Here is a 21,421-nt window from a genome sequence, read left to right as displayed (position 1 = left end):
CAAAAGTATCCACAAATGTGTAGACTATATGCATAAGACAAAGTAAGAAAAACTTGGAGAGCATAAAAAGGTATGAACAACCTCACCACTCAAACACAAACCAGAGTGGTACCACAGTCTGGCCACAGACACTGGATGACAGAGGCAGACAAGACCTGGCTGCCCAGAGAGGACAGGCTTTGCCCCAGCTTCCAGCTAGTAGAGGCAGAGGCTGTACTGTGCTTTCTGCTATTCTATGGCAAAATACGAAGACTGTTGTATTTTGGAGAAGTGTTTCCCCCAAACTCTCTGCCCCTCCCAGACTCTCTTGAGGTACTGAGGAAGGATCACTTGTAACGGCCCGAGAAAGAGAGAAGCAGACAGACCCACACAGTTCAGGCACATTCTTGAACTGGCCTAATTTAATCTATTCCCCCTATCCCCCTATCCCCCCCATCTCACTTTCTATAAACAATTGCTCATGTTTACATGGGTTTTCTTACTGTGTAATATTTTACTTTCTTTCATTTTTCCTTGTTTCTCAAGGTAGACATTTTAATACTGTAAATACTTACAGTATATGTACTAAACAAATTATATATTGGCAATAATATATAATTTTCCTGGGAAAAACTAAGGTTGCTGCTGGAAGAGGTGTTAGTGGGGCCAGCAGGGGGCGCTCACCCTGTGGTCCATGTGGGTCCTGATGCCCCAATATAGTGACGGGGACATTATACTGTAAACAGGCGCCGTCCTTCGGATGAGACGTAAAACCGAGGTCCTGACTCTCTGTGGTCCTTAAAAATCTCAGGGCGTTTCTCGAAAAGAGTAGGGGTGTAACCCCGGCGTCCTGGCCAAATTTCCCCATTGGCCCTTACCAATCATGGCCTCCTAATAATCCCCATCTATGAATTGGTTACATTACTCTGCTCTCCTCCCCACTGATAGCTGATGTGCGGTGAGCGTTCTGGCGCACTATGGCTGCCGTCGCATCATCCAGGTGGGGCTGCACATTGGTGGTGGTGGAGGGGAGTCCTCATTACCTGTAAAGCGCTTTGAGTGGAGTGTCCAGAAAAGCGCTATATAAGTGTAAGCAATTATTATTATTATTATTAATAATAATGTAAATAATTGGACCAATAAAGCAGCTTAAATTTAACAAATTCTTTTTTATACATAACCCCAAGTAAAAATATGAGCTACAGAATTATGTTCATTGCATTTCCTGAAAGAAGCTGCAGTAATATTTTCTTAGTTGCTACATTTACTAATGTTACATTTTTCCTTAAATACCTCAGCTATTTTTCCTTAAATGTAACATGAAAGAAAAACATTTCTTCTTTCATAGGAAGCATATATTAATGACATTTAAGCAATCTTTCTTTGAAGGCAAACTATTTTCCCCGCTGTGCATACAGTATTAGCTTTAGCACACAGAGAGCTTTTTTTACTCTTCATTTTTAGTGAAGTCTTGCTAATTTAAATATGCAGCAAACCAATGCTATACAAGTCATATGGAATTAAATTACTGACTTTAAGAAAGCTTCTCCCAATTATTCTTTACACTTCATTCATGTACAACTCTCAAGACAAAAATTAAAGCAACATTGTGTTTTTATGTTTTCTCATGAAAACATGAGATCATCATATTAAGATGTATGAAATTAGCATGAAATATATACACAACCCAGCTGTAATACATTTAATTTTCAGCAGCGGACAACTTTAACTGGGTTCATTTAAAATTTGGTTATTTTTTTCAAAAGTATTTTTAAAGAAAATACCATTCCAAGGAAGATTTTAATTGATTTAATAAAAACTTCTGAGTGATTAATAAATGTAACGATGCTGGCCGTTTTATGCGGTTTTCTATTTGTTCTTCATTTTCATCAGTCTTTGAGCTAAGTACAGTACTTTATTACTGAAATCCAAAGGTAACTTTTTCAACACTGTTAATGGGTTGCTTTTCAAATTCCCAAAATGCTTGTGATCTCATCAATGAACTTAACTTTCTGGTCTTAAATTGAAGGGCTGCTTTATTCAAAGAAAAGGGAAAAAAACTTACTCTGGACTGAGCATACTTCTCACACAAGGTTTGAACATATCTGCATCAATCTGCACCAAATTTTACTGGACAAAACACAGGAAAACAGGCAGCTATCTCTGAAATCAACAACTGAGTAAAACTAAAAATGTTCTCTTCTTCTCAAGAACAGGAACATTTATGAGAAAGGAAACCAAAAACAATACATGCAGTACAAATCACAATTCACAGCACTGTATGTTATCTGATACGCAAGTAATGAATAAATATTTTATTTGCATATTTAAAAGCACCTTCATTGGTTACTTTGATCATTGATTGACCTTTGTCTTTGCATGAATAAAAAACACATAATAATAATAATAATAAATAATAATAATAATAATTGCTAACACTTATATAGCGCTTTTCTGGACACTCCACTCAAAGCGCTTTACAGGTAATGGGGACTCCCCTCCACCACCACCAATGTGCAGCATCCACCCATGATAATGGGGTATAATGGAACACCTGCAGTTCTATCTGCCAAAACGATGATGTAGGTGTCCTTTACTAAAAAGGTTCAACAGTCACGCTACTTTTTAAGATATATATCTCCTTAAGAGTCCACCTGCATTCTGGAGTGAGCTGACACACTAAATGTATCTGTTATACCTTTGAATGAGGATACATACATTGCATTTTAGACTATTAGTGAAAGAACAGTTCTTTAAATCATTGATTTAAATTGTTGCTATGTACTTAGCAACAATTTATGTCAGTTAAGGCTCAAGTATTTCTGCAACATTTTCATGAGTAATCTAATATTATAAGAAGGGCTATACAATTGTTCCAGGTGTATTCACTGTAACAGCACAATACAATGTGCTGCTCCAGCAGTCTGTGAAAGGACTCAAGTTCCACCCATCTATATAATTATCTATACAATCCATTACACTGTCTCATTAGACAATACCTCCTAATTAATAAGTAAAAGTAAGGCCATGAACACATATATGGTACACTGTGTGTCAACTTCTTTGCTGCTACTTTGTAACTATTTTTAAGGCAGATAAAGAAAATAACTTACATTTAAAAATGTATGTGAGTTTTCTTATGTCTGTTAAAATGTTCTAGCATGAAAAAGGTAAGCAAACTTTCAAATGATTCTCCTACCTGTTTTTTTCCTGTTAAGTGTATATAGCTTTACCAGGTGTTTAAACAGTTTTAATTAAAGTAACATTCAGTACAGTAACTGTCTGTTTCAGCAGCTTTTACCTCAGTCCTGAACTCAGGCTGCTACTGAAACACGAAATTACAACCATTGAAAATGCTGACTGAAAATGTAAAAAGCTTTTAAAAATGCATGGCTCACAAACATCTGAAGACCAAAGGATTTTTGAACCTCAGGAAATGTGAACATTTAGAAAATAATCTCTTCCCCTAGATTCTGCACCAGGGTTTGATGCTTACTGCAAAGCAGAAATGAAAGGAAACGGAGAGCTAAAGAAATTTTGAGATCCACTCATCCATCTTCTAACCACTTTATTCAATATAGGGTCACGAGGCAGCTGGAGCCTACCCCAGCAAGCAACAGGCACAGGGCAGGATAACACCCTGGATGGGATGCCAGTCCTTTGCAGATCAAATGCAGACACATACCAGGGCTAATTTTCCCAGAAGGTGTTTACCCTCCAGGATGTCTTCGGAGTGTGGAAGGAAACTGGAGCACCCAGAGAAAATGTTATCAGTCATGTGCATGTTGTTGTGCTTTTAAGAATTTAATCACATGTAGAAACATCAATCCTTGAAATAAAGATTATTTAACCAACTGACAATACTGAAATATAACAGCCAATTATAATGTAGCTTAAACATTTCTCCACAGAGTACTTTCTTCTGTGTGGAGTTTGGATGTTCTCCCTATGATCACACAGGCTTTCACTTGTTGCTCTGTTCTTTTAAGAGCACAAAAAAGGTTGTAAATGAGAAGCCATTCACTCCATTATGCATATTTATTATGTATATATGCAAAAGAGAGCATCTCCAAGCTTTGGTAAATCAGAAACGCAGCAGCTAAGGGAAACAGTTTAAGCTGCAGATATTAGACTAAAAATTATTTTAGAAAGTGTATAATTCAGCCCTGCTTCTCTTTTAAGACAACATTCTTTATAAAACTTATTTTTGTAGCACCTTCAGAAAGAAATGAATCCTAGTACAGCAGTTTAGAAAGCAATCTAAATGTAATTGTTGTACAAGGAAGGAGAAGATGAAGGCTTACAAAAAACATTTTATCGCTTTGGATGGCATGTATATCAGGGGAATAAAATCTGCCTTATCTATTCTACAAACTATGCATCCTTGAAGGCACAGGCTCTTAGATGCATACTATAATGGAGAGCAATAAATTCTCAGAGGAGGACCGTAATAAAAATACAACATTTTGGGTCCAATTCTGTCACTGGTTATGAAAGAAGGAATGTGAAAATAAAAACACAACTATGTTCTATTTTTATCATCAGTCAAATGATCACTGTTTTGAGCGCTGCTTATATCAACCTCTTAAGCAAAGGATTATAAGCAGGTGCTTTCCAATAGAGCTTTGTTATGAGTAAACTACAACTGTAAGACAGGGCTTAGTCCTGCAACCCTTTAAAGGTATTTGACATAGAAGTGATCAGACCTTTTTACAAAAACACTGTCATGTGCTTTTTAAAGATGAGATATTTTACAAGTAACAGATTCACTGTTTAGTTTGTTTAGTTTACGTCACAGTCCAGTGCAAAGATTCCTTCAGACCAATAAGAAGGTTAACAGAATTAATATGCTTACGAAATATGCTTAAGAACTTAAAGGAGTTTTTAAAAGATCAAACTTGAGATGAGAAACTTCTCTTTAGTAATTATTTCATGAACCTAAAGCCTGTGTGGCCTTTCTTAATTTTGAAATAATGATTTCAACCAATATGCTTAAAATACCAAAATATCACTATCAATGAAATGCAGGCCCTCGGATCATATTTACTAGAATTGAAAACATACAGAGTGCCACTTTTCCTGCTTACAAAGTCTTACAAATTCTCCAGTCATATACTGGAGGAGCAGAATCTTGGCATCGTGCTGTTACTCAAGACTGACCCTGACCTACACTTATTCGGACAGCAAATCAAAGTCAACACAACGGTACAGGCTTTTCTTTGGATAGGCAAGATTCAACATTAGTAAGCAGTATTCACTCTTGCAGTTTTTTTTTTGCAGCATTGGCTATAATCTTTACAAAATGTCATCCCAATTATTTAGATTGCAATTATTTAAATTGCCACAGAAAATTCTGCTGTGGCCGTATTCCGAAAATATTACAATCCTGACCCCAGTTCCACTACTGCCTGATGAGTTTTATTCCATCTGAGCTCTTAATTGGTTAATAGAACCAATAATTCGATTAATCCGAATCCTTCAATTGTTTCCAGATTGGAATGTTAGGAATTTCCAATTATAATGAGAGACAACAAATGTAACTTTTGGCAAGAGATATTAATAAAATATCATTAATATATCCCTAATTAAAGATATAAGAGGCATCACATCACTTAAAACATCTGTCATTCAAAGCATTATAAAAGTCACATGGAGAAATTGTCAGCATTTTCTGCGGTCATAACAATATTGTTGTACATTCACGTCATACTCAAATTTTAGCAGTATTGGTCTTAAGACAAATTTATTTCTGGAGAATTTGACTTTATATAAATTCTATGGCTGTAATTAGGTAGATTTGGTTGGCTTGGGTTTGTCACATTTTGTAGTACAGTATATATGTGGAGAATACCAAAGAATATAAACCTATTTAAATGGAATAGGTAGTGCAACATATTACTAACACATAGTGGCACACTTTACCTAACTTCATATGTAATATCAAAATTAAAATCATATTGCTCCATTTTCTGTAACACAAAATCTACTACACAAATAAAGTTCCATCAAGCTTATAACATCATTCATTTATGTAAACTATAGGCAGAATGTGGAGTTTTGTATCTCTTAGGAACTTTATTTTGTTGTGCTAAATAAATGCAGAAATTCACCAAGTTTTTGAGGAGATGGTCAAAGACTGTTTAAAAAATAAACAGTCTACTAATCAAAATGAAAGAAGTGTATTGTTTTGTCTTTTACCCATTTTAAAGTAGCTTCTTTTTAAGAAGATAAGAAAGCTCACAAATGAGAGAAAGACATGTGTGGGTTTTATTAACTAATTAATCTGAGGATCTCATCCAGCCTTTCTTAATGAAAAGAGGAGTATTACCTTCAAAGACATGACTGAGCAGTTTGTTTGATCCAGAGACTCACAACCAACTGTGTAAACAATAACCCTGTTTAATAAGCAACAAATAATTCCTTCAATTTTTATAGGGCTTTTCTGGACACTCCACTCAAAGCACTTTACTGGTAATGGCAACTTCCCTCCATGCGCAGCAGCCAACTGGATGATGCAACGGCAGCCATAGGCTGGAAAGGAGCGGTGGCTCTGTGGCTTAGGATCTGCGCCTGTGGCTGGAAGGTTGCCGGTTCAAATCCGCGGCCGGCAGAGGAATCCGACTCCGTTGGGCCCGAGCAAGGCCCTTAACCCCAGCTGCTCCAGGGGTGCTGTACAATGGCTGACCCCGCGCTCGGACCCTAAGCTTCTCTCCTTGTCTGTGTACCTGTGTGTCTCATGAGAAAAGACGAATTCCTGCAAGAAATTGCACGTTTGTGGCTAATAAAGTGATCTTATTATCTTATAGTGCGCCAGCTCACCACACTATCAGCTATCAGTGGGGAGGAGAAAAGAGTGATGAAGCCAATTCATTCAAGAGGCCATGATTGGTAGAGGCCAATGAGAAATTTGGCCAGGACGCCGGGGTTACACCCCTACTCTTTTCGAGGAAGGCCCTGGGATTTTAAATGACCACAGAGAGTCAGGAGAGTCAGGTTTAATGTCTTATCCAAAAGATGGTGCCTTTTCACAGTATAGTGTCCCTATTGTGAAACTGGGACATTAGGACCCACACAAACCACAGTGTCCCCTACTTGCCCCAACAACACCTCTTCCGACAGCAACCATAGTTTTTCCCAGGAGGCCTTCACACACCTGGATTCTAGGTTCTGACCAGAATCACACCTGCTTAGGTTCAATTGGTTCCCAGTTATGAATTGCAAGATGATATAGCTGCCGTCGCATGAATCTGTACTAGATCAAATGCTCTTCTTATTATAAACCAATCATCTTCTAGATTCAGGAATAGTTTTTAGTCAAGTTTGCAGTTTGCAAATGAAATTGAAGAAGACTTTGATCAAATTCACAACTGGACCTACAAGTGACAGATGGCATTTAAATGTATAAAAGTGTAGGGTTTTGCATGCAGGTTATAAAAAAAAAGGGGAAAGCTGAGCTGCAAGAAGTTATTCATGAAAATGACTTATGTTTATGTTGACACATCATTTACATCTTCTAGACAATGTGGGGAAATACTTAAGAAGAGAAACAAAAGGCTAGGATATCAAGTAAAAAGAACAGATTTTCAAACAACACGTTATGTGAAAATTGTATAATGCACAAGTAAGGCCTCATTTCAAGTTTTTGTCCACAGAAGAGATGCATTCTGGGGCTTATGGAAACATCTTGCACAGTCAGGGTGAAGGAACCGAAGCTTTTTTATTATTGAACAGAAGACAACAAAGGGAACTTTTCTTTAACATCCCATTATAATAAACCCTATTGGAGCATTCATCCCTTATCGCTTCCATTGTCTGTCCATTAACTAGTTCTCATATACATGCATTACCTTGAATGGCTATTGCCTGCAGTTTGACACTTAATGTTTTATGATGAACCTAACCCAAAGCTTACTGAAAATCATCACAAACCACATCATATGCTCTGTTTGTATCTATTAGACAAGTTAGTTAAGAGAAATCTGCCTTCCAAATATCCATTTGACTATCCTAAACTGACTAGTCCCTTAATCTCACAGTAATACAAATGGGCGTCTATTTAAATTCGAAATATCATTCCCACAACCGTACAAGTAACAGCAATGTTCAAAGATTGTTTTGTTTCTTTAAAAAAGAGAAACTGAAAGAGAAAGGAGAGTCTGGGAACAAAGCAGAAGCTCTGTGGGGAAAGGAGCCCAGCTGGACACCCACTAAAACAGCTTTTCCCGACTCACCCAGGTCCAGCTTGACTTTGAGAGTGAGGTGTCCTCATGGGTGCTGCTGTCCTCCTCTGTGTAGCTTGCAGTGCTACTGTTCATTTCCTGACACAGTCCATAATCTTACCAGTGCAAAAGGTCGCAAAAGCTAGAGACGCATTTTATGGTTCATCATCCTCTCAGACTGCTTGCCAGAGAAATACCCTGTATTTTCATTTTTTGTAGAACATATCTCTTTGGCATGTAATATCCTGACATATTACAGTAATATTATCAAATTAAAGTTGGGTTCTGTGTAATATGTGCAAAACATGATCCTGGGAGCCAATGAGATATGCCAAAAGCTGTCAGTGCCGAGATTGATAAGAGGTTCTTGAAAAGGGGCTTGCCAGGCTCTACTGATAAAGACTGGAACTTGTACTGTAGCCAGTTATGCGTTATTGGTCCGGCAATTTCTCGTGAAATAACACTAATAGTTAATAATTCTCTAACCCATGGTCATGCGCTACAAGAAAGTAAAAGTTTGCTGGAAAAATAAACATTTAATCTGTTTAAGTATTTTTTTAACTGACCTCAATCACCTGGGAAAAGAAAAACTTCTAACAATTTGCTTTCTTTTTCATTGAGTGATAGATGAGGCTAAATTTGGGCATTGCATTAGCGCCTGTTTATAACAAGTTTATACTATGAGAACATAAACAGAATCAGACCACAGTTACACTACCATACAGTAACAACGCCAAATATTAATGAAGGGCAAAACATACATCTATTTTCTAACTTCCTTATGCAATACAGGTCGCAGTGGAGACAGAGCCTAACCTGACAAGCAACAGGTACAAGGCAGGATACACCCTGGGTGGGACACGTTCATCACAGGGCACATGCAGACACATGTATTCTAACACTCACACCAGGGCTTATTTTCCCGGAAACCAATTAAACTACCCATATATCTTGGTCTGTGAATAGAAACCAGAGCACCCAGAGGACATACAAGAAAACAGACAGGTGAAGATAGCACCTCAGGTCTGGAATTGAACCCAGGACCCCAGTGCTTTGAGGCGGGAATACTGACCATTGCACTACTGTACCAGGGCAACACATACTCAGAATAAACGTCTAATGTTTTGATTTTTAAATAAATTGCCTAAGACATGCACAAAAAATAACTGATAAATTGAACCACGTTTGATCTCTACACCAAGGGTAAATAATAATTTAACAGTGTAAAGCTTGTGTGTATGAGGTTGTGAAAACCAGGACTGACTTAGGTGATCAATGAGAATATTCCGAACAATTCAGAACAAATTCTGGTTTTGCATATGAAATCCACCGCCTCTATATTAGATCCCATTCCTACCACTGTATTTCTGTCCTGTTTCACTTCCCTCTACCCCGTTGTCCTCAATATAATAAATGAATCCTTGAGCACTTTTGTTGTACCAACAGCCCTCAAAACTACTGTAACACGTGCAACATATTGTCAAAACATATTTCTTTCACCTCAAAAATATCGCAGACTACGTCATATGTTATCGCTAACTGAGGATGAAAAGCAGATCAACACATTTGTCTTCCTGATGCTTTAAAATAACGCTTTACTCACTGGGTTTTCTAAATCCACATTGAACAAACTCCAGTATGTCCAAAATTCGACAGCCAGAATCCTGACCAGGTCTAATCCAAGTGATCACATTACTCCTATCCTGGAGTCCTTGCACTGGCTTCCTGTCAAGTTTCATGTTGACTTCAAAATCCTAACTGTCTGAGTTACTATCGTCCTACTCCCTACCTCACAACCTTTGCTCTTCTAATTCTGGTCTCCTCTCACCTTCTCTAAACTCCTTCAGATCTAGACTCAAAACCTTCTTCTTTAAAGGGCCTTTACTTAACTGGTTCTGTTCTTTACCACTCTGCTCCTACTGTATTCAGCACCCCCATCTACTGTCTCCTCTCATTGTGCATATCTTGTGTATTTTTTTATTGTTGTTGTCATTCTGCAAAGCACTTTGAGAAGCCACCTTTAAAAATGATAAATAAAAAAAAGTTTATTATTACAAATAAGGTCCACAAATGTGACGAAAATGCAGTACGGGCAACAGGGTTACTTTCAGCAATTAAGTGGTGCTCAGTATGATGTATAAGTATTTATAGGTACTACTGTATATTGATACATTGAACTACTTAGTTACTATACTGATGGTCATACCTTACATTTGAATGCATTTTATACGAAATACAAATAAAAATATTGGGCACCTACTGTATATTCATTCATTTAACTCTTAGGTTTAACTAAAATGGCTCTGGTATGGACATTACCTTAACTGAAAAGCTGTAAACAAATCAGTGATGCTTAGTGCACAGTACCAATATTTGACAAAAAAGCCAGTAGTTGTGCAAAAAAGCCACACAACGTTTGTTTAAAATGCGGTTGAACCGTGTTTGACATAAAAGACTACTTAATGAAGGTAATGGGTTTTAATAAGTAAAAGTAAAAACAGTAGTCTACCGACACGGATATTCCCTAGGTCAGTGGTTCCCAACCCTTTCTGTCTTATGTACCCCCACAGCCCTTTCAATATGGTTCAAGTACTCCCTCATCCACACTAAACCAGTATGATCCTAAATTTGTTTATTTAAACTGATATTATTAAACATTATTAATAATATTAAACTGGATATTATCATAATGATTCACATTCAACCGAGTCAGACTCATCAAGCAGATTCATCTCCTTGTAATGAGACACCTGAGCTTGTTTGTCTTTCAAAAGTTTTGACATTTCTGGGGGCAGTGTGGCCATGGCCATAATCAGGCTGTTCTCCACATTGAGTCTGTTCCTCTGCGTGGTTTTGATCTGGGTCAAAGCTGAGAAGTCACTACATACACATAGGTAGACCAAAAAGGTAAAAGCTCTTTAAGTGCATATTTCTTCCAACTCAGGGTATTCCTATTCCATATCACACCAGAACTGTGTCAGGGTCTTGTCTGCATGTTTCATCTTCAGCCCATGGTCTGAGGACACATCCAACAGATGTGTCTGGCAGGAAGGCTGCTACTGCTCTCAGTCACACTGAAAGGGTTCCTGACCAAGTCTAGTTTAGCAGACCTGGTTTCAATGTCACTGAAATATGAGTTCAACTCACTGTTAAGTTTGGACAAATGTGCTTTCAAAATTTTCACTACAGCAGCTCTGTCTGTGTCAGTGGTGGTATGGTGGGCATCAGGCGGTGGGAAACAGCTCACATCTGCATCCTCACATTTCCTCTCCCATAGTTTGACCTTCCTTATGAATCCATTCACCTTGTCATACTGTACATGTTCAGGATGTGTGTGTCTTTACCTTGTAGTGATGAGTTGAGTTCATTCAGTTTGCTGAACACATAAGCAAGATGTCAGATGCACAACCCACTCGGGATCCTCAAACAGTGTAGCAAGGGGGTGCAGGTGCTCCTTCAGAAAAGCACATACCTCGATGCGAAGTTCAAACAATCTCACTAATGTTTTGCCACGGGACAACCACCAGACATCAGTATCAAGCAGTAGCTGCTCATGGTCTAATCCAATGTGTTGACAAAGACTTTGAAACAATCTGTGATTCACAGGCCTGGACTGGATGAAGTTGATCAATTTAACTGCATCGTTCAAAACAGCAATTAACTTGGGGCTCATTCTCTTACTGTCCAACGCCTCCCGATGAATAATGCAGTGCATCCACTCTATGTCGGGGGTTAACCTTCTTGACAAGCCCGCACAGCCTATGCGTTCTCCCGGTCATCACTGCTGCCCCGTCAGTACATACACGACTGCACGATTTCCAATCCAGATCGTTGTCCTTGAAAAAAATTGTCTATCACTTGAAAAATGTCCTCACCAGCAGTCTTCCCTGTAAGCTATTTGCACAACACAATGTGCTCCTTTATGTCAGACTCTTCTTTGTCACGCACAAAGGCAATCAGCTGTGCCTTCCCGCTAATGTCTGTTGATTCGTCCAACTGCAACGCGAACTGACCTGCTTGTTTCAGTTTATCCACCACTTGGCCAACAATATGAAGGGACATGTCATCGAACTGCTTTCTTATCAACCATTGTTTCCACCAAAATTATGCCTGCAGGGAGAATGAGTTCCTCGGCAATGGAATGAGGCTTCTGTGACTTAGCCAAAAGTAGTGACCCAGCAAAAGAAGCCTCCAGTGCTTCGGCTGACACGCTTGTGGCTTTCTTCAGTTTGCTCAGACCATTTTCGTTGGAAAAATGCATCAGTCTTACCAACGTAGGAGGGGTGTTTGGTGCTCAGGTGCTGCTGTCGATGGGCTGGCTTCATGGAATTGTTGGATACCACTTCACCACGGTGGGTCCGCAACTGTACGTGTAAAACCATACAAAACATACTGATCTTGGAACTGGCAATGTTTGGTCTTTGTCTCCTTTTTCTTTTTTTCTGGCAGGTTCACCTAAGTTTGAATTTGTACTGTTACTGCCACTTGGAGTGTCAGTAGCCAGACGTTTCAGCCACTTATCTCTACTTTTGCTCGCTAGCTTTCACGCTTCTCTCAATCATAAGAAGTGGCATTACAACTGACACAGGCAGGTGTAAAACTAGAGGAGGTGCAGGCCATGCAATAACGCAGGGATGATTATTGTGATAAATAAGCTACTCTAGACATCAACATCTCACCGATTAAACCTATTTCTACTTTTATTTTGTTCCAAATCACAATTATGTTGATTGAAAGTGAAACAGTATTTGACATATTTTTCCCACATACCCCCTGGTACTGTAACTGCTCACGTACCCCCTGGGGTATGAGTACCCCCGGTTGGGAATCACTGTTCCAGACAATGTGGGGAAATACTTAAAAAGACAATCAAAAGGCTAGGATATCAAGTAAAAAGAGCAGATTTTCAAACAACACATATTATGTTAAAATTGTATAATGTACAAGCAAGGCCTCATTTCAAGTTTTTAAACTATCTGTCCACAGAAGAGATGCATTCTGGGGCTTATGGAACTGAAGCTTTTTTATTGAACAGAAGACAACGAGGGGAATTTTCTTTAACATTCTCACAACCGTACAAGTAACAGTAATGTTCAAAGATTATTTTGTTTCTTTAAAAAAGAGAAACTGAAAAAGAAAGGAGAACCGGGGAACAAAGCAGAAGCTCTGTGGGGAAAGGAGCCCAGCTGGACATCCACTCAAACAGATCTATATTTTCCTGACTCACCCAGGTCCAGCTTGACTTTGAGAGTGAGGTCTCGTCATGGGTGCTGCTGTCCTCCTCTGTGTAGCTAGCAGTGCTACTGTTCATTTCCTGACACAGTCCTTAATCTTACCAGTGCAAAAGGTCGCAAAAGCTAGAGACGTATTTTATGGTTCATCATCCTCTCAGACTGCTTGCTAGAGAAATACCCTGTATTTTCATTTTTTGTAGAACATATCTCTTTGGCATGTAATATCCTGACATATTACAGTAATATTATCAAATTAAAGTTGGGTTCTGTGTAATATGTGCAAAACATGATGCCATACCGTGCAATAACGCAGGGATGATTATTGTGATAAATAGGCTACGCTAGACATCAATAATTTAATCTATTTCTACTTTTATTTTGTTCCTAATCACAATTATGTTGATTAAAAGTGAAACAGTATTTGACATTTTTAAAAATAAACTTCTCTTTATTTTATTTATTTAGTCATTTCTGTGGATTAAATTTAATTCATAATATTCCCACGTACTCTCTGCTCACATAACTCCTGGAGTACGAATACCCCCAGTTTTGAATCAGAAGGGGGTCCGATTTATCATGGGTGTGCCGTGTAGGTGAGTTTAGGTTTATTACAGATGTCAGGATCCACAGTTGCTAGTGGTGACCGCTGTCACCACATAAAAAAATGAAAATTATACAACATAATATCGTTGATGTTTAAGTATAAATAAGTTGAACATTATGTAAAATTCTGCTGAATCCATTACCAAGCAAACAGGCATCTCTATAGTCCATACTGCTCATTTTCTGGTAGAAGCAGCCTTTTCTGAAAGATATGCTGCTGTGAACAGAACCTGGGTACTGCATCTGTCACAAACGTATTTTCGGCTAAGCATCACAGTCGACCTGCACGTTCATGGAATACCTGTGACTTCTATTTCTATACACATGTCCATTGAGCAATAGGTGATCAGGCTGATCCCCTTTTTTAGAACACAGTTTGCATGTGACCTTTAAGAAAGCTTAAAAGTCATGAATAAGGATATTTTTTGACAGAGCACATATGGTTTTCTATATGATTTGCACTTTGCACTCTCTGAGGAAGTTATATGAAGATTTTTAATTTAGGAAAAGGTAAAGGTCATGGGCACGATACAATTTTGCTAGACTACACAAATATTCATATTTGTACTTCATAACTTTTATGACCCTTTCTGCACTCAACATGATAATAGATGTTTTTTAGCTGGCCACAGAGACTGGTCATACTGTAGATCGTATATGGCTTTATTTTTTTATTCAGTTGTGGGATATTCACCTGTCATTCTTCACAGACCTATAACCTTCTATGGATGTAATGTGCTGCTTGTGTAAAGAAAAATATTAAACACACCAAGACTTTGACTGGCTCATGGCAGTCATATTTTTAAAACAGCAACGTATTTGAAACATTCTGGAGAAAACATCTGTTCTTATCTTTGTATACCAAATTCAGTACCTATCAAGGAAGGAAAAAAAAGAGAAAATGTTGTTTGAATGTTTTTGACTAATCCAATATCCCAGCCAAATTATACAACCAATCCAACTTTCTTGAATAAGTATGAATTGAAGATTTGAGGTAACACTGTGGACCAAACATATACCAATCTAAACTACCACCAGTTTAGATGAAGATCTTTGAAAATTATGAGACATTCCTGAAAACCCACAAAATAGAGCCATACCACGTGACCAGACCAATGGGTAGACCCACGTGTGAGCTCATAGTTATAATATAATATAATGCACTGTAGGCAAAAAAATAACAACTTTGAAATTGGCTAATGGCTACTGTTTTTAAGATAGGAACTTGCCACGGTTCTTGACCTACTTTATACCGTAAGTACCATTATTTGCTTTGTTTGGCTTCATTAGTTTAGAAATGACACTGTTCAAGTTTTTTTTTTCAAAGATGTCAGACAAACCAGGTGATCAATCACCTTGCCATAAACAAATTTTACCATGAACATTAAATAACACAATCATGTTTCAGACCTCGCTGATGTTTGGTTTCAGAGCCTAACAATTTTCAAAATCCCTTAATATTTTTTTTCCAAATATTCAATATGGTAGCCAATCCATGTGATCTTCCAGAGCAACTTTTCACTGTGACACAGTCTCCCGGAAGCTTTTACAATCCTGATCATTTTCATACCTTTAACCTTGAGTGGGAAAATATTATGCTTACAGAAATGTAAGTGATATCATTGCTTGTGAAAAACTCCTGCAATAACATCAAATCAGAACAAACTAAGCTATAACCTTCAAGCTATTTCTCTTTGTTTACATGTTGAAAAAATTGACCTGACCTATTTATGTTTACAGTTAATCCCCTGTTCTTTCTGTGTAAATATTTCAGCACACATAAGTACAATTATAGCAATAGGACACCATGTCCAGAGTCCTCCAATGTTATGTAAGCTCATGTGTGTGCATTATGGGTGGACAAATTAACTAAACAAACACAAAGACCCAATAAACATTTCATGGCTATCCCTGCAAGTTCCACTTATGTAAAGAAACAGAAGATTCCCGTTTCAAAAAAGAAACACAGATTCCTGTACAATAAAGCTCTTCAAGTACTAACTAGTTATTGCACTCAACAAACAAAAGGAGCTGTGTGTCTGATATACAGTACATCTGTTATACAGTCACTCAAATAATTTAGTTACCCTTTGGAACTGATACTCTTCAACTGTTCATAAAGATTAATCAACTGCTGTGAAGTAAACTACTTTACAAATAGACTACAACTGTAAAACACATTAAAACATCAAAATAATTAGTATTCTAATTCTTTATGCCTTCTTTGTATGATAGTTCAATAAAGATTTTAAGACCTTCTTTATTGACAATATTCTTGGGTTACTTCCCGGTTAAAAGTTTTTTCAAGGCTATTTCACTTCTTTACAAAACTGTCAGGTATCAAATAACTAAGAGTACTACTGCTGTTATCTTGTGCTTCACTAGGCTTTCACAGGGCTAGAATTTCTAAAGTTTCCCTGGATATCTGACACTCTCTCACACACAAACTGCCGTCACAAGGCCACAGCAGCATATCCCAGCACGCTTTGCAATTAAAAGGCCAGAACTTTAAAGCTCAATTTAGTCACTTTGTGTTTGAAGTGCTGACCTGTTTTAAGCCACACACAGTAGGCTTTACCTGAACTACTTTTTTTCAGTTGCGCATTTGTTGCTATAATCAAAGCAACAACACCCACACTAAAATCTACCATACATGTCTAGAAAACTAGTAAAGTGAAATAATTTAATTAAGTAAACTGTTGAGGTTCAAAACATTCAATACACAGCAATGGCTAACTGTGTCTAAGACGTCTGCACAGCTGTGCATAGAACACAACACCGTAAAATGCAACAGTGCTACATAAGACGAATTGGATTAGGATTTTTCTAATTTCTTACAATTTAGTTTCATATTGTGGCGTTTTTAGTTGGTCTTGCTTTGCTTAAACCATTATTTGCCATGGAGAACTACTTCAGGGCTACTTCACTTATGAGTAGATACTTCCCTGTGTCGCTGTGATTTCTTCTGCAGTTTTACAAGAGACATTTAGTGGCTTTTATTTCGTTATATTTAGCAGGAACAGTTAATTGTCGGTGGATTCACGATGGCTTATGGAGATGCAGCTATAAAGAACAGACGAACTAGGAAATGAGAAACGAAAACCACAAGTACACTAAACGGGTTGTAAGTGAGAAGAATGATGTATCAGATGACCGACTTGAATATTCTAAGGTGTTCACCCCATATCCTGTGTACAAACAACTCCCAACTCTAAGAGAAAGGAAATAGAGACAGTGAGTCATAAATATGAAGCCAACTCTTACTCATATTCAAGGGTACCAACACTTTATCTATAAAAGCCGGACGCACTTCATCCACCACTGAACTGCCTGGGTGACACACTGCGTAACTGATCAGTGACAAAAGTTACAAATTTCACACTAGTTAAATAAGGGGGAACATTTGGGAGATCAGCTTGTGGAGTGGAGTCTAGCCAGGATACCAGGGTTAACAGCACTATGCTTTCCATTCCTAAATGCCACTGAATCTCTAATGGCCAAGTAGTCAGGTGCTCAGTTAAGCGTCTCTTCCACCACCTGCTGTAGGTTGCCACTATATACAGATCAGTGTGCTCTCTCACTATTCTGGGATGCTGGTTCCAAGTGGCTCAAGGGTAGGGTGGGATTAATCGGTCACGGCTCTCTCAGCCACTCAGCAGGCAGAGTGTTGTCACTGTACAGCCCTGTCGTTGAGGGACGTGGCTATCCACCAATCGCCACCAAACCTCCAGGGCGCGGTTGTGTGAACCATCGCACGTTAAAACACAAAAGACTCAAAGCTGGGCACTACCTTGTTCTCCCCTGCACAAAGTCGCAGAATCTGCAGTCGAGACTTGAAAAGACATACAATTTATCAGGTGGGTATAACAACATGCTTCAACAAATAGATTGTGCAAATCTACACTAGAAATTAGGCCCAAATACCAGGATTAACATCATTACTGTTCTGAACGCACTGAATATTCAGGACCTTTCTTAATAGCTCATCCAGAAAGTGGTGCCTCTATCAGCACAGTGTACAGTTGCTATGATCCTTTAGTTTGGACATTTTAGTCCAGATAAAAGAGTGACATTTCCTGGTCCACCAAGACCACTAACAACAGTACCTGGCTTTCCTTGAAAGTCTCCCATTCAAGTACTGACCAGACACAACCTCACTTACCTTCTGAGAGCTGATGAGATCAGGTTAGAAGGTGATAAAGGTACACGTTGAAATCTGGTTTAATAATCTACAAACTAATATTTTTAAATGCAAGTAATAATCAGAAAACGAAAGCTTCTTAATGAGTGTAACGTTAAATAACAGCAATAGAGCGCTGGTTTCCAAACAGACCATGAGAAAATAAAATCTCAGTATCCTTGGTTAAAAATGATCCAGAAGGTTACCCAACTGCAGCCTCAACACAATATCTGTTTTCGCGACTATTATGTTGCAATCTTTATGTGACCCTGTGGTCCTGCTGCAGCTTAGGAAATTCAACATCTGTTTCAAGCTTGACTGCAGCCAGAAAAAAAGGGACTACCAAAAACCTAACTTAACATAAAGAAGAGTTTTGTGTTTAGTGTCTGGTTAACCAAAGTATGTCTCCTTAAAAAAGTGTATGTCCTTGCTCCGGCTATTATACAGGCCTAGTACAAGCCCTAGAGTTTCAATGAGCATTTATGCTTAATGTTATTATATTATATAATTCAAAATACTGTATAGTCAAATTGTAATTGCTTAATGTTTATTTTCATGTTATTTACTGTATGCATTCTACGCCCATACATCTGTACAGCACTGAATTTTTTTTAAAGCAATTGTAAATTAAGTGTATTATTTTGTTATAATGGTGAATCTTATAAGATTAAACAAATGCACACTTTTCTTTGGAAATAACTGCAAACTTTTCAGTCAAGTAATCATTTCAAGGAACACTTGAGGCTTTTAAAAAGTGTAAAGCATGCATTACTGCACTGTCTTTTCAAAACATTAAATATGCTTAAAACTGCGAGAGGACTTCCTCTTTTCAACCATTTCTCATTGCCTAGCCCACAGACCGGAAGGCAGAGGAGCAGGTAACTTCCTCACTGAGTGTATTGTCATGACATACAGTACTAAAAGAGTGATCTTTCAGTCAGAAGAAACAGTTATGTTTGGTAGACCTTCACACAAAAAAGCATTAGACAAATGAGTTACTCTTTCTAGATAACCCTTGGTATAATTTAAAAAAACAATGACTTCAATCAGCTAAGAGGCCAGAAATATTCTGCTTACCATAACCTACATTCATATTCCAGAAATCCAGTACTTGTGTTAGTCTCAAACAAAGGCTGCCTCACACTTGTACACGAATGTGTTTTTAATCACTTCCTGTGTCTCGAGGAAAACCAGAGAGAAGCAGTATTGTAGTACTGTAGACTGTACATAATTTAGTAGACTCCTACGTCAAAAAGTCCCACTTTGTATAAGATAAATTATTTCACAAAATGTATACTTGAAAAAAAAAAGCTCTTGCGAGTTCTGTTTTTCTTGGAAATGAGGGTGAATGAATACCTCTCCTTCAGGTTGAGCAGGCTGTTTCCTGTGGCTCAGGTAAGGTCAGCTGGATTAGTCCAGGTAACCCTTAACACCAGGGAATGCTCAATGACCTGTTTTGTGAAAAACATTACAATTACTATTCACAGGCCATTTCATGGTATTGGAATATTGGATTATTTGCACCGTTGTTGTTTTTTTTCTCTCTTATCATTCCTGTTACCCTCCAAACAAGTCTCTGAAGTCGTGTACACTGTTACAATGTGCTCTAACGGTGCACTGCATTAACACAACTTCAACGTTTCTCAAGATAGAGAAGTGCATCGTCCGTAAACAGCAGCTTAGCGATGGGTTCATTGTCCATTCTCCAGTTTGAACCAGTGCAAAGCCATAGCAACCCAAACAAATGCTATTTCTTTTTAGAAAATGTTTTGATACGACATACTTTTCTTGCTGTCAGAAATTTATATATTTTCATTCAATATTATACACCTTTCTAATGAATTTAAATATAATCTCCATTATTGCTTTTCCGACAAACTGAAAAACAGAGACCAAAACATTTCTCCTGGCCACGTCACGTGTATTGCTGCAGCTAGATCAGAGAGTACCCCCCAAAACGATTTACAGTATGATATTACCATTCTCAGCTGCCCTCCAACACACACAGCACTGTACCTTCTGTGTTTGAGACCGCGTTAAATCACCTGCACCCGGAAACGCGAAAATAACTTTTGTTTTTATTCTTGTACAAAATCACAGGGTTCTCCTTGTTTGTAGAGTGTACTCTCTCCGGTCAGGTCTACAGTATGTCTAATGGAAGCTGTCAACAGTACTGCCTTACATCTGTGCTACTTCTTCCATTCCGAAAGGCAACCAACGGTCTGCATTTCTCAGTGCGTCTGGAGCATTACAGCTATCCGCGATGAGCTGGCACTGGCAGCAGACTTGCAGGCTAGCTGCTAGATGCCAAATCTCCCTGTGGTGGAACGCACGAATCAAAGCCACACCGCTTTTAATTAGTTTGATCTCCCATCTTTAAAGATTAAAAATGAGACACTGTTTAAAACAAATTACGATGCATATCTTATTTTTAGTTACTTATACTGTACAAACCCAATAGGCTACGAAACCAAATCAAACAGTTTTTCAGCACAGCCTCTACTCAGCCTGATCTAAAGTCGTCGCAGAAGAATCTTAGACATACAGTAGGTGCCGAGAAGCAACAACAGTACCGCTGTGTTAAATGCCTTACCTCGGTGAGGACACTCTGTATCGAGAAGGGATGTGTGATGCGATGTATTATATTCCTTATCGTGTAATGGGCTGAGTCGTCCTTCCATTAACCGCTTAGAGATTCACCACGTTCAGCGAAAATAAAATAAACACGGCATCGTAGTGCGCCCCGAATATGGACTGTTGATCTTTTAATGATTTGCACTTTCCAGCACTGCCTCCCTGACTGTGCAAGCGAGGAGCTAAATGACTCTCAGCCATGTGACCCGGCGAGCAACTCACTCACGTGATTACAAAGAAACTCCGGCTCCTTTCTGCACTGAGCCCAGTAATAGGAACCTGTCTTTTCACTATGGCAACATATTAGCGTCATCAAAATAAAATCATTATTACGAGACAATGTTGCTTTTACATCGTAAAACACATTTAATTGTATCCAGAATTATAAGAAAACGTATATTTATAAATGCAAATGTATTAGATTTAATTATTTCTATTTTTGAAGATGGAAGGTCCGTACCTCCGGTATCCTGTCTCATATATGCGACCACTGTACACTGTCAAACATGTTAGATTTATTATATCAACCAACTCCCTAAAGAAATATTTTCTCTTCTCGGGAACATTTTTTT

The 21,421-nt window shown here is 38.2% G+C and overlaps 1 protein-coding gene across 3 annotated transcripts in view; it reads right to left on the bottom strand.

Moving 5' to 3' along the window:
* Positions 1-21,082, bottom strand: part of lpin2 (lipin 2) — a 49,818-nt gene extending 28,736 nt beyond the window's left edge. The window contains exons 1-2 of one of the 3 annotated variants that reach the window (XM_015354441.2): positions 20,809-21,082; positions 19,572-19,666 (exon numbers count right to left, since the gene is read on the bottom strand). Coding sequence is in view for 1 of the 3 variants with exons in the window: in XM_006634309.3 (XP_006634372.2) it covers positions 8,211-8,294 (84 nt within the window). In the remaining 2 variants the exon portion in view is untranslated. Of the gene's footprint in view, positions 1-8,210; positions 8,594-19,571; positions 19,667-20,808 lie in introns of those variants that run through there. The other 2 variants (XM_015354442.2, XM_006634309.3) reach the window with 2 other exon arrangements.
* Between the last annotated feature and the right edge of the window lie 339 nt (positions 21,083-21,421).

This window comes from Lepisosteus oculatus, chromosome 6 (assembly GCF_040954835.1).
Source record: "Lepisosteus oculatus isolate fLepOcu1 chromosome 6, fLepOcu1.hap2, whole genome shotgun sequence".
NCBI lineage: Eukaryota > Metazoa > Chordata > Actinopteri > Semionotiformes > Lepisosteidae > Lepisosteus > Lepisosteus oculatus.
The sequence above is the reverse complement of the archived record's forward strand: the minus strand, read 5'-3'. Positions and strand labels throughout refer to the sequence as shown.